General features: G+C 43.7%; 1 protein-coding gene across 7 annotated transcripts in view; it reads left to right on the forward strand.

Moving 5' to 3' along the window:
- The window catches only part of FGF13 (fibroblast growth factor 13), a 1,071,467-nt gene that overhangs the window by 623,224 nt on the left and 434,361 nt on the right, over positions 1 to 13,882 (forward strand). Inside the window, exon 1 of one of the 7 annotated variants that reach the window (XM_069212432.1) lies at positions 8,810 to 8,956. The exons of 5 other annotated variants lie outside the window; for them this stretch is intronic. In XM_069212432.1, coding sequence (XP_069068533.1) covers positions 8,869 to 8,956 — 88 coding nt within the window. In that variant the 5' untranslated portion in view covers positions 8,810 to 8,868. Of the gene's footprint in view, positions 1 to 8,809; positions 8,957 to 13,882 lie in introns of those variants that run through there. One more of the 7 variants, XM_069212433.1, reaches the window with a different exon arrangement.

Here is a 13,882-nt window from a genome sequence, read left to right on the forward strand (position 1 = left end):
GCCTGTAGCTCTCCATGCTGGGAGGCAAGGGGGGCCAGGACTGCAATTTCCACCACGCCCAAGGACACTAATTTGCCTCTGTTAACCCCTTCCCCATCTCTGGGACAATCTCCACCCCCACAACTACACTAGCCATCCCTGTGACTGCCCACCAGCGAGGGGCTTCTTTGTGCAAATAGCATCTCATCTCTTGTGTCCTGGCTCATAACAGTAAATACACTGACCTGCCTTCATGAGGTTATGAAACTTTGCAGCCCTTTGTAGGATCAAAGTTCTTCCCAAACTATCCCTTCCTCTTGAAAATGGCATAGTCTGGGGGTCCCCCCTCCTGTGGTGCAGGTTTTTGTAGGCCTTGTGAGGACTCTTTCTGTTTTTGACCTTCCTCCCCCTGGGCTTTCCCCTGGGAGGGGGCCTGTCCTCCTTTCTTTTGGTCACCTTCCTGGTGTTTATTTGAAACCCAGGCTCTTACTCACTCATCAGCTGTCTCCCCTAATTCCCTGGGACCAGACAGCATTGAGTCCACTAGATACTGGGGTAACGCCTCTTGTACACAATGTGTCAGGATGTGCTCTTTAAGAATTAAACTATACAGCCCCTCATAAGTACTCTCTTGGTTACCCTTAATCCAGACCTCTAGCCCCTTCACTGAGATGTCTACAAAGTCCACCCAGCACTGTTTGCTCACCTTCTAGGTGTCCCTGAGATTCTCCATGTACTGTTCTGGGGTCAGACCATATTTTCTGACTAAGCATTGCTTCATGTGGGAGTATGATTTTGCTCCATCCCCCTGTTGGGTCAGGAGTCTAATCCCCCCATCTGTTGAAATCAGTTTCCAAAGTAGTGAATCCCAATACTGAAAGTGGACCTCTCTCATCTCAAGGGCCCTCTCAAATGCAGTATACCATTTGTCAATACCATCCCCCTCAGTGTACACAGAAATTATTCCCTTTGGAAGACTGGAATTACCCATACCCCATTTGGGTATCTCTTCACTCTCTTCATTGTCGCTGCCATCATTTCTTCTCTTTTTTCCCTTGCCCACCTCTTCCTTTCCAGCTCTAACTTCTCCTCTATAGCTAAGGCTTACAACTGAGCCTGAAGCTTCCTCTCTTCAAAAGACAGTTTTGGTGTCCCTCTGGGAAAGCCTTCTCTCACTCCCCTAGCTGGGAGCACAAATGTAGTACTGGAAGTTGTGAACAAGATGTCATCTTCCTCCTTCTGGTAGAGGTTGTTGCAGGGGCTACCTTCTCCCTCCTATTCATTCTCATTAGCTGTCTGTGGCCAGGCCTTAAGGGTCCTAATAAACTCTGCTTTTCTGATCTTGTTGCTATTATGTAACACCCTGGCCCTACACTGAACCCTAAACTCAGCCACTTTGAGTTTGTTCAGTTTAGCCAGCTCAAGCTCCATTGTATCCCTAGTTTTGAGTCACACAAAGGTCACAATCAGAATTAGGACATATTTGGAAAAATCAAAAGAATGGATTAAAAAACTATTTTATTCAGAATTTCAAAACCCCAAATCAAAAGTTTTGTTCTTAGTCATTTTATCTGATTTATACTGATCTTAACTCACCTTACAGTATATTGTAATTTAAACACAAGTTCACATCCACACCACTGAACACCAATTATGTTGGAGACTGGTTATTAGTAGAGGTAAGTATGCACCTACCACTATCAGTAATGCCCTCATAACCTCAGCCCCTGGCATAACCCGTGGTGGCAGTGAGCAGACAGGCATAGCTTAGGAGACAGGTATGTAAAGCATTTGGATACACCAGTACAGTAAAAAGATAAGACACAACACACAATACAAATCCCACACCATTTTATAAAACAAGTAAATATTTTTATCTTTAAAATGACATCAAAATGACAAAATTCCAATATAGGAAACCAGAGTTATGAATTTTTAAAGTTTAAATAAAAAAGTGCTTTCAAGCACATAGAAATCAATAGCGCCAACCGGGGACATCTGGTCGTGCTTGACTGGCACAAACACAAAGTTTGAGGGTGACTGCAATAGACTCCTGGTCGAAAACATGATCAAAATTTTATCTTCGCAGTCAGAAAAATTTTCTGGAGCTTTTCTATCTTGAGGTTCTCCTCACCAAGTCAATTTCGATGCAACATTGTCGGGCTGCTTTTCCGCGGGGTCCTGATCAAATGCTAGAAGTCTGTGGCTCTGGATCTTTCAGCAGGACAATCCTGGCCGGGTCACGGTGGAAGGGAGTCAGCTTGGCTTACGACAACGAGTTGGTCCACATATGGATCTTTTTTCCAGAAGTTGCTCCAAAACTTATCCAAACTTCTGGAACTTCGTACTGAAGTTCCACTTGAGGGTTCAAAGTGTCCAAAACACATATTCAAGGGTTTAGAAGCCCTGAGATGGTCCTTAGAAGTTTAGGACTACAGCTCCCACAATGCACTTGGCCAAATCCTTAAAAGTCCACTGGACGCACTTCAGTCAGGGGACATTTGTGACAGTTAATGCAGCCAAGCTCTGTTAACTTGTTACTTTCAGGAAGTCCACTCCTGATTCCTTTTTTAAATGAGGCAAAGCCCTTATGGCTGTTGTTCCAGTGTGCATCACAAGCAGTACCACAGTGTGCAGTCCTTGGGGCTGCAGACTAGGGTTCCAGCTAGGCAGTATTTCTTCTTATTTTGATTTCAGGCAGCAGGTCTGAGATGCAATGCAGATAAGCCACTTTTATTCAATCCTCTTAGGAAAAACCAGGGGGGCACCCTTTACCATTGAGCTACCGGGTGCTACTCAAAAACATGACAGCTTCCTCCGAAGTGTCGCATTTTCTTGTCCCATAAAGCACTGCACTTTAAAATTCCAAGATGGGTGATTTGCCTCCAGAGGAGCAAGACCCGGTTACACCAACCTATGTGTGTGGCCCATTTCCATAAATGCTCCCCCATACATCTGCAAATTCCTTTCTGGGCCTGCTATCTATCTGTGTGCTACACAGTGAGAGGTCAAGCCTGGCTAGTTTTACTTTCTGTTGTGCTTCCTTTGAAGCCCAGTCTGATTTACCTACCCCCATTCCAGGCCTGGCTTCAGCCTCTGCACACCTCCCTCCATCAGCTAGTCTCTACTCAGTGCTGACCACTTATCACTTCATTAAAGCAGCCTGGCTAATCCTGTTAAGGCTGAGCAATCAGGAGAGGCCATTAGCAGGCTGGACTTTGGCTTACAGAAAAGTAAGTTGTATAACTTAATTTTGGTATTAGTTATGATAGATTCAACAGTGGCAAATTGTTGGATTTATCATTACACACCATTTGAGTCCTTTCATGACACATTTAGCTCCTTCCTAGCAGTACTTATGCTTATGGGAAATATTCCCATTTTAGCCTATGGAGCTAAGTATCTACAATGAGGAAAATGAAATATAAAACATCATTTATAATGTCCCTGCTAATAGTTACATAGCACCCCAACCCTGGGGCATCTAGGGGAGACCTTAGGGAGGACTTTTATGTACAAACAAGGTAGATTATCACTTTGGAAGTACATTAAATTCCAATTTCGAATATACACACATTTTAATTTTTGCAGACAGTCTGGAAGGCAGGGCTGACTTTAAACATGACAGCAGGCAACACAGCAGTTTTATAGGATGGGCTAGTCAGAATTATCACCTCCACACGAAACAGCACAGTCCATGAGTACATCTCTTTACAAGGGACAGGAAGGTTGTACTTTTTGACATGAACTCTTGGTCCATTCACCAGATGACTTAAAGTGGCTACAACCCAGGCACTAAAGTGATTGGTGTGGTGACTCAACCACTGGCTCAAAGAAGTAAAGGAGTTCATGATGCAGGACAGAAAATTGCTGCTATGGTTCACATTCTTCTATGCAACTGGTGCAGCTGTGGATGAATACTGAGATTGGGCAAAATAATATGAAAGTTTGTGCGGATTAAAAGATTTGTAAGAATAAAGGCAGAGTTAACAGAACCAAATTTTAATGTGAAGGACTTGAACAGTTTGAACCATAGCGAGGCCATCTATCCTGATGCTCCAATCAGGAAATTGATTTTCTTCAGTTCTGAAAATAAGCCATTAGGTCGTAGATTCAAGTTAGGAAGCGAACCCAGTGTTTTAAATGTTCCTCTGGTATGTGCTGAAAGTATTGTAGCAGCAAGTCGGTAGTTTGTCTTTTTTTTGGGGTCTGTGTTTTTTTCTAAAGAGCCAGTGGACCACAAAAAGTGCTTCAAAAATCATATTATAACACCATTGGTGAATGACACTAACATAATCTGAAAACCTAGTTCTAGATTTTCTGCAATGTTGTGCATTTATTGTGTCCCCTGAAGCACAATTGTCCAGTGTTCCTCTATGACCTCTCGTTTGAAATCCAAGATGGAAGGGAAAATCCTTGATGTAAGGAACTCTTTGTTACTGGCCAACATCTTCATCTACTTACTATTTCCGCCATTTGAAGTTGCAAGGGATTCCTTAATGTTCTGCTAACACTGTCTCAGAATATTATGCTGGGCCTTAGAGCCAGTAAGTCTGTCATAGGCAATCTCTTGAAAAGAACCAAGTGTGAGCAGGGCCCCTGAGGCTGTTGCTGATATTCACTCTGATGATTGAGACCTTATACGTTTTTCATGCATGCAGTAAATGGTTGTGAGGTGCAACTTAGCCTTTCACTCAGAGTTGTGAAATGTGTGAAAATGCTTCAGCTACAAATATGCATCTAATTATGCCACTTTAGGTGGATTAGATACAATATGTGATGTATGAGAGATGAAAAATTAATACCGGTAGCTCGTATCTGATAGTGGATTTGAGTGTTCCGGGCCAGGTTACATTGAGGCTTCAGTTTTGGTGTTGAATTCACTGACCATTAGATTAAATTTGAGGGTAAGTATCTTATTATTTTTTGGGGCACTGTGAAATAACCGGAAGGATAAATGCCTCTCTTTATGAAATTCCCAAATAAAGAAATATATGTGATTCACCTAAACCGAGGTGCAAAGGTGTACCCTCTTTACAAAGGACATTTGCTCAGTCAGGATGGTCTTAATCCGCAGAATAAATCACACGCAGTGGTTCAAAAAATAATCTTTAAACTTTAAGAATACCTTGAAAAAAGTAAATGGAAATATTTACTACTTATTTATGACTAATTTATTTCACTAAATTATGCACTATATACAAACTTGATTTCCAAAACAACCTCCAACAACTAAAGTTACAAATTATACTAAGCATCTACGTGAGATCAAGGCCAAAGCAACCAACTTCTTTAATTTAAACCTCTTATACTAGGTGGGCAATCGGCCTCGTACAGTCTCGTGGCAGCTAGTGACCCCACGAGAGCGGTCATCAATTTGTGGCTGTGGACATAAGCAAACAATTCCTCACTAGCCATTTTATCATCTTCTGATTTTTTTTACATATTGCCAAAAATAATGTAATGAAAGGAGAGGGAGTATTTGCTACAGAGAATGCATTACCTGCCATTCTGCTATCAACTTTCATCCAATACCATCCACAAACATTCATACTGAGCTTCGACTAAATGATTACACCCCATTTCCTCAGTATTACAAACACCTCTTCACAGGTGTGATCCGATCTATGCATGATACAACTCCAATGCTGTTCGAACCTTTCATCTAGACATGTAGACTATCTGATTACTTTGTTTTAGATTTAATTTGGGTTTACGTTACTCAGTGTTACAGTACCAGAATATGACACACACCCTTCAGTTTATCAACATGTCTGTGTTTTTTAAGCTCGGTTAGTGCATTCAAGATGCCACCATCACTTTTGCTTATTTACCCCTGCCTCACAAGTACGTGAAAATACCTTTCTAGGTGGGCTTATTTTCATCCATCAATTTTACATGAATTAATCTCAGAATAACCTTAACGATTATAGTGGTAAAAAAGAAACTGCTATACAAATTATTTAAAACAATGTCCTTTGAATCCATGCTTATAGATACATCTGGTCGAGACTAGCTCGGATTGCCCATCTTTACATCTTTAAAGACATCTTATTGTTTCTGTTGTCACCAAAGTGATATCTTTTATGTCGTTTCTGTGCCCATTGTGTGCTATGTGAGCACTTAATTGCATTTCTTCTTTTTCTAAGACAGCTCTTAATCCAACATAGCCATGCAGCTTTTGGCATCCCTTTGTAGTTGCATATTTTACTTATTTGTTCTGAAAAGAGTGAAACCGTTGAGATCATGAAATCTCTTGTGTCTCATTCAGTTCAAAGCCTACTCCTATATCATCATGCAGAGATGAAAATCCACTTCAATACAATGTTCCATCATTTTGTTGAAAGTTCGCCTTTTGTGATGGTGTAACCTCTCCTCTTAGTAAGAATGTATTGATATTGTGTCACAACTGTTCCTAGCAGGTTTTTATGGAGCAATGTGTGACACTTTAGTGGCAACCCATGGGATAGCAGTAATGTCTGCAATAACTTTATGTAGTGGAGATTAAAACCTGGGACATGACCCACTCTCCACCTTTTTTTCCCTCCAAGATTCTGCTACAGATACTAAACTGCTAAAAGCGTCCACTGTAAACTAAATGCTTCTTTTTATGTAGTACACCCTTTTGGGGGCACTAGAGGGATGGACATCGAGGGAGGAGGGGCCCTAGAGAAGAGGAGACTTTTGTGAATTGATCTTGTGGGAGGACCATAAACAAAGGATGACGCTTCCCTCTGTTGATGGACATACAGGTGCTCTGCAAGTGGCCATGAGGGGTCTAGAAGTAACGACAGAGAAGGTAATCTGCCTTGTGGGCTGTGGGCCCTGCTGATTGAGGCCCCTGGCGAAGGAAGAGTACCCCGATAGAGAAGCAGGTTCCTGCACAGCCACTGCTGCTGGTAAGAGGGAGCTGGAGGTGCAAGGAAGCATTGCCAGCAACTGTGAGGAGATAAAGGGCAGGAGGACAATTCCTGTGCACTCCTTCCTTGAAGTGAAAGCACAGGAAAAGCAGCTTTTAAATGTTTAGAGGCCAGGAGTCCTAAAATCAACCCTTCTGGTAATAGAAGTGTGCCAAAAAATCCAGTGGAAATGTCCCAACTGTGTCAGAGGACTTCTGCTCTTGTGGAGAAAACTGCCCATTAGACATGTCTCCCCACCCACCTCCACCCGGTGCTGCCTTGCTCAGAAAACATAACAGCATTCACTGTTCCTTAATTATAACATGGATTAGGGCCACTCTCTCCCAGGTCGCCCTAGTCCACTTGTGGGGGAGTGTGTGTGACATTCCACTTACCCTCATGGTTCATATCCCCGGGAAGGGCATTGCCCCAGGTTTGAAGAAGTCATCCCAATTGCCTAGCACTTTTCTCCCACCATCCACTAAATACCTCAGGGGAAGACTAGTGCACCAGGATACAGTAGATTGCATGTGGTATATTTCACTGAGCTCCCAGGGAGGCCCAGAGTTCCAGGGTCATTGCAGTATGCTTCACCCACTTCCCATGCCCATGTCTAAAAAAGCGGGCACCAGACCGCACAGCAGGCACCTCCCACATGGATTGGCTCATGTGAGCATGGGGTACCATTCGACCCAAGGTCTTGCTGCAACCCGAGCATCTCACAAGAGGTGCATAAGCACACAGAACAAAAATTAAATCGCTTCACTTTTGATACCCTGACAAGCTCTACTGACCCTGCTGCTGTTTAGTGCCCGTGCAGCCCAAAGGAAGACTGCATGTTACCAGAGCTCCGCAAGAATCTATCACGTCCCCATAGTTTGGAGGAGGGCCACCCAAGGCCAAACTATAAATGTAGACCAACTTAGTTGTAATTCTGCCTGGCCGGCTCAGTCCATCCATGTGCCTAGATTTGATCTCTCTTCCATTTTGAAAACCCCTGCCCTCCCACCTTGTCCTATATGTGGTACCAGCTAATTGCCATATAAGATAACATGGGCAAGAGCCCCTCACCCAATTCTTGGTATAGATGCTGAAGAAATGTGTGCAATCTATAGTGGAAAGTCTCCTTGCTTCTATTGGCTGGGTATCAAGGGCAGAGCCTGGCAGGCTTTAGCCTAAGATGGACCTAGAATTCTGAGGAGTTCCTGTGTGGTGAATGTGTGGGAGCTGTGTGGTTGTGTTTTTTGTGCGAGTCCATGCACAGTATCAAGATCTGTCCTTACTGTAAAAGAAGATTCAATAGACTCTTAAGGTATCATGCCATCTGTTTTATGCACTTTGCATTGTGAGCTACAAAAGGAGATTGTATTACAGTGTACAAGAGCACTAACCACTTATACCAAAGGTAGAGGATGACTTAGAACTACTGCTGTGCAAACGGAAAATTAATGAATCAGTTGGCAAATCGATTGCATTATTTTGACTGTAAAGGTTAAAAATGTACACTGAAAATCAGGATCGAATTATGCAACTTACTATGTTCAAGAAATAAAAGCGCGTTGGATCTACTCCCGGTCCGATCTGCCCATGCTTATGCTTTCTAAACACTACAATTAAGCTACGATTCAGTGGTTTAAAATCGGCTCATACCTTTCATTCTGCTTTAGTAAAACCTTTGTGGGTGTGACATTAAAGCGTCAGCCCAATCTAAGAAATTTGGGTTTTATGTGTAGATGCTCATTCCATATTCGGCTGCTTGCTTAGTGTGTCTCCTAATCAAGTTGCTGTTTTTAGCATATCTTCCTAGCGCAGCCTGTGATGCTGTCAGCAACCTCTCCAGAGTACTCCTGCTTTGAAATGAAACAATGCATCTGCTTTGTGTCTCATCTCAACCTTCCATGACACAGTCCATTTATATTCGCATCGTACGCCACCACTGCTCAGTGTGTATCAGAGCAGACCCCAGTGTGCCAAACTTTGAGGATCAGTTATGTTAAATTTCAAAGCCGGATCCTCAGGAATTATGAAGCTGAAGGCTAAGGGACTTGATCCATGGCAAAAGGGGAACATGGCAACCGGTAAGTATTAGAGTTTATTATTAATGTTTAGTAATATGTAACTCTGCTAATGCCGAACTGTTCCTTAAGGTTGGTTGTAGTTAGTTTGCCATGCCTTTTGTCATGTATTTTCTTTATTTCTTTATTAAAGAGTCAGAAATGGAATAAGGTGTTCATAAAGATTTATCTTTCTTATGATCTGGTTCAACATATATGTATTTTTTTAATTTTATCAAAGTTTTGTATAACATGTTCCAAGAAGGAAATTGATTCATATTCCGTATAGTGACATCTGGAGCAAATGAAAACCATTTCCTAGCTATACAAAAACTAACAATAAGTTTGTTGTTATGCTTGCACAAAAAAGTGCATAACCAATGCAGTGGCATACTGATGCTGCCACATAAAGATTGGTATGGAACCCCTCGACTTTTAAGCAGCACAGAATGTTGCTCATTGTTTCTAATGAAAAGGTATTGATGTTTAGTATTTTGTTCCATTACACCATGTCTTTTTGCATCATTACGTGGAACAATTGATTGATGAATTATGTAATGAATGCTCGAATTCCATTCTCATGACATATTTAATGCTGGAGTGATATTAAACACCTGGATTAGGCACCGTTGCATGATCAATCTGATGGGGATAACATGGCACACAATTACAAAAATATCAACATTACGGTCCATTGTGCTGTAACTGTTCCCCTGGACATGTGCTTCGGTTTCCGTCGGTCTAATTTGTACGACGGCTATTTAGAAATGAAACAAATACGTGTTTTTTCATTATAAAATATTTTTCTTGCACGTTCTTTCAAATTATTGTTTATTAACTTCAAGAAATCGAGGTAACTTGCATCATACTTAGAGAGAGACTGGGCAATTTTAATGACAGCATGTTTTTTAATAAGAACAAGAACTGTGCATGTGAATAGTGGAATCGCAAATGTTATTTGCAAAATTCTTTGTGTGCTTCTGGTGTTTGAGTACACCTAATCACTCCACCCACCAGGACCAGTTCTCCACTGACCAGAAAATGCTTTCTCTTGACAGATCTGCCCAGTTAAGTACAGGTTTGCGTTTTCTATGATATAGTTCCAGGTTTACAGCCTATTGTAATATTTGTTATGCACTGGACCACATTATGAAGTTTTTAGGCGATGGTGAAGAACTCTTGTTTTGTGAGTGTTGCTCATTTGCACGCTTTTATGTGAGCTAGAAAATTAAACAAGCATTTGCAATGGAACGGGTCTCGCATTTCTCCGAGTTAGAGCTATTAGCAGTTGTAAACTCCCAACCGGACTTTTCTTGCCTCATTAAATGGAAAAAAAACGAGCACGATCGCGCTGCTAAACAAGCAAGATCACGCTGCGAAAAAAGAGAAAAGTAGTCCACAAACCGACGGAAAACAGCAAGCATTGTATGTTTTCAGTACTTGGTCGCTGCGCTCGAGGAGGGCTAACCACCGGAATAGGCATGACGTGTGCATGCCTTCCACTAATGAAAGCAAGCAGATTTTGAAAGGTAAGCCCACGAAACAATGAAAGACACTGACGTGACATGGCCAGGGCTCCAAGCCCTTTTCTAACTACTATAGCGTCTTGCAAGCGATACGCATGCACAAGCTCGACCCTAAAAAGGGAGATAGAACCTGTTATCTATGGAACATTATACAAATGGACATATTCAAACCTTTATCCTATAAGAAGATGTAAACCATGATTTATCCTTAAACGGAATAGACGCAAGGTTTACATTTCTAAATGCATTGTTTTCTGAATTTCCAAATGAAAGGTAGTTCTTAATCACTGCTAACATAAGTACATCATCAATATTACATATTGAAGCCTTTGATTATTTTTCCATGTGTAGAAAACTATACTTTTTTCCAATCCCTTGAACATCTTCTTTTTGTACCTTTTCATGCATATTATGTGCACATTAAAATAATAATATAAAAACGTTTATTTTAGAATTAATTTGCAATAATTACATGCCTTTTTGTTGCCTCCGGGTCTTCTGGCAATCACAAGACTCAATATAAATAGTTTGGTTGAGCACATGGGGTTACTTACACTTCTGGAGAAACTGAAACATTTCTTAAATGGGGTTGATAATTTTGAACGTCCCTGTAACCTTAGTTTTTTTTAGTGGGTTTCTAAGGTTTTTAAAAAAAAATCTATTTCCTAACTATAACGTCCAAGTAACTTTTGTTTTTTTGTTCTTTTTCAGTGAATTTCTAGGTTTTTAAAAAACTCTTGAGTTAAATGCCCATCGCAGTGCATGGTGGATGGGGGAGAGGGGGTTGGACTTAGGGCCTGGGATTGTGCTGTCCCCACCCAAGCTTGCTGGTCCTACCCTTTCTCCTTGTCATCCATTGTTCAGGTCCATGCCCCTGCTTCCTCATTACAGCCCTGTGTGGCCGTTGTTCTGCCACTGCCCTTCCCGCCTGCCCTGAACAGTTAGCTTGCTGCCCCATCCATCTTCTCCTACCCTCTGTTGTCCGAGTCCAGGCACCAGTCTGCTCTCTTCTGCTGTGCATGGTTTGATGTGCTGCCACTGACCTCAATTTAGTTTGATGTCCCTGCCCATTCCTCCTGCTCTCCGTTGCCCAATTCTATGCCCCATCATTGCCCTCCTGCTTACAATGTTTATCTTGCTGCCCCGATTTCCTTCCCCCTGCCCTCCGATGTCAGTGTGCTTCCTCCTGCTCCCTCCTTCTTGCTCACCATGTTCCATGGACCTGCAACTGCCCCTCCTCTCTACTCTGAGTGGTCGTTTCAGATGCCACTGCCCAGGCCACCTGATTAGCATAGTCAGATGACTGCTACCTGTCACTGCCACCTCCACTGCCTGTCTGAGTTCCATGCCCCTATTCCCTCCCTCCTGTTCTCCAATGTCCCTTTTGCTGTCACTACCTTCTGCTCTCCATGCTCTGTGCTGCAGCTGCTCCTCCTACCTGTGTCCAGCCCCAACCCATCTCTTCTGTCCTCCATGGTCCTTTGTACATGTCCCTGCCCCCTCCCTCTTGCCCACCATGGCCGTTGTGCTGCCACTAACCCTCCTGCTTGCCATGCATTGCTTTCTTTTCTACAGCCCACCCCACCTGTCCTGTGTGGTCAGCTTGCTGCCCCTGTCTCCCACCCATCTTCCCTCAGTTTTCTATGTGTATTCCATGATAGTCTCACTGCTGCCCTCCATGTTGTGCTATGCTTTCAATGGCCACTCCACCTGCTCTCCGTGGTCATCTAGCTGCTCCAGCCCTTCCCCTTAGGCCCCTGCCCTATATTTTCTATATGCAAGCCCCTATCCCCTCCCACCTGCCATGTTTGGTTCATTCTTGTGCCCCTGCCTACTGCTCTTCATGGCCTGTCATGCTGCAACTGCCCCTCTTGTCTGTCCAGTATGGTCAGCTTGCTGCCCTTGCCTCTTTTCCCTCTGCTCTCTGTTTTCCATGTGCATGGCCCTGGCCCTTCTTAATGCTTTCTATGGTCCGTTGTGCTGCACTGCAATTCCGCTTGCCCTATGTTGTGTATTGTGCTGCTGCAACCCCTGACACCTGCCCTGTAAGGTCAATCTGGTACCCCTGCCCATCTCCCTCCTGCCCTCTGTTATCCAAGTCCATCCCCCTACCCCATTCCTCCTGGCCTCTGCAATCCAATGTTCCATACTAGCCAACATTTTGAACTTGGTAAAAGGTGATTTTGAAAAACAAACCAGGAGAATTGATTTCCCCATTGACTTACAATGAAAAAGAGGGGGTTGTAGGCAGGAGCCAGATAGAATAAGGCCCTTTTAGGCTTAAAAATAACAGGACTCTCCTGTCAAACCGGGTCTGTTGGCATGTATGGCTGTACTGCCACTTCCTCTTCCTTCAATGCACTTTTATATTGCCACAGCCTCTCTTGCCTGTCCTGCATGGTTGGTTTGTGTATATATATATATATATATAGTCCTGTACTACATGCAACAACTTAGTGTAACACTTCAGTTGAGAGCTCAAGAAAAGAACTTTGCTGAAGAAATATCCTTGTTCAGCAGGATCAAGATTACTTCATATATGTATGAATTTTAGATGTTGCCATTTAACAAGTTATATATTTTCTGATTCACAACATGCACAGCAACATATGTATCCATTAAGGAGGTCATTCTGCCCCTGGCGGTCATCGACCGCCAGGGCCAACGACCGCGGAAGCACCGCCAACAGGCTGGCGGTGCTTCCTGGCCAATTCTGACCGCAGCGGTAAAGCCGCGGTCAGAAAAGGGAAACCGGCGGTTTCCCGCCGGTTTTCCCCTGGCCATAGGAATCCTCCATGGCGGCGCTGCAGCGCCGCCATGGGGATTCCGACCCCCTTCCCACCATCCTGTTCCTGGCGGTTCTTACCGCCAGGAACAGGATGGCGGGAATGGGTGTCGTGGGGCCCCTGGGGGCCCCTGCACTGCCCATGCCACTGGCATGGGCAGTGCAAGGGCCCCCTAACAGGGCCCCATAAAGATTTTCAGTGTCTGCTTTGCAGACACTGAAAATCGCGACGGGTGCCACTGCACCCGTTGCACCCCTTCAACTCCGCCGGCTCCATTCGGAGCCGGCTTCATTGTTGAAGGGGCTTTCCCGCTGGGCCAGCGGGCGGCCTTCTGGCGGTCGCCCGCCGGCCCAGCGGGAATGTCAGAATGACCGCCGCGGTCTTTTGACCGCGGTACGGTCTTCTGGCGGTTCCCGCCAGGCGGGCGGCTTCTGCCGCCCGCCGGGGTCGGAATGACCCCCTAAGTCTGTTCATTGGGCTGCTGAGGAAAATAAAATAAAAACATTGTAGAGGAACCTTGTCATTTCTGTTAACTAGATAATGGCTCCGTAGACCATATCAATACAATGTGCTCTGGCCTTAACGTATTTTGGCAGCAACACTTACAATAAGAAATGACATTATGTTTTAGTCACAAA

This window comes from Pleurodeles waltl, chromosome 2_1, assembly GCF_031143425.1.
Source record: "Pleurodeles waltl isolate 20211129_DDA chromosome 2_1, aPleWal1.hap1.20221129, whole genome shotgun sequence".
Lineage (NCBI taxonomy): Eukaryota > Metazoa > Chordata > Amphibia > Caudata > Salamandridae > Pleurodeles > Pleurodeles waltl.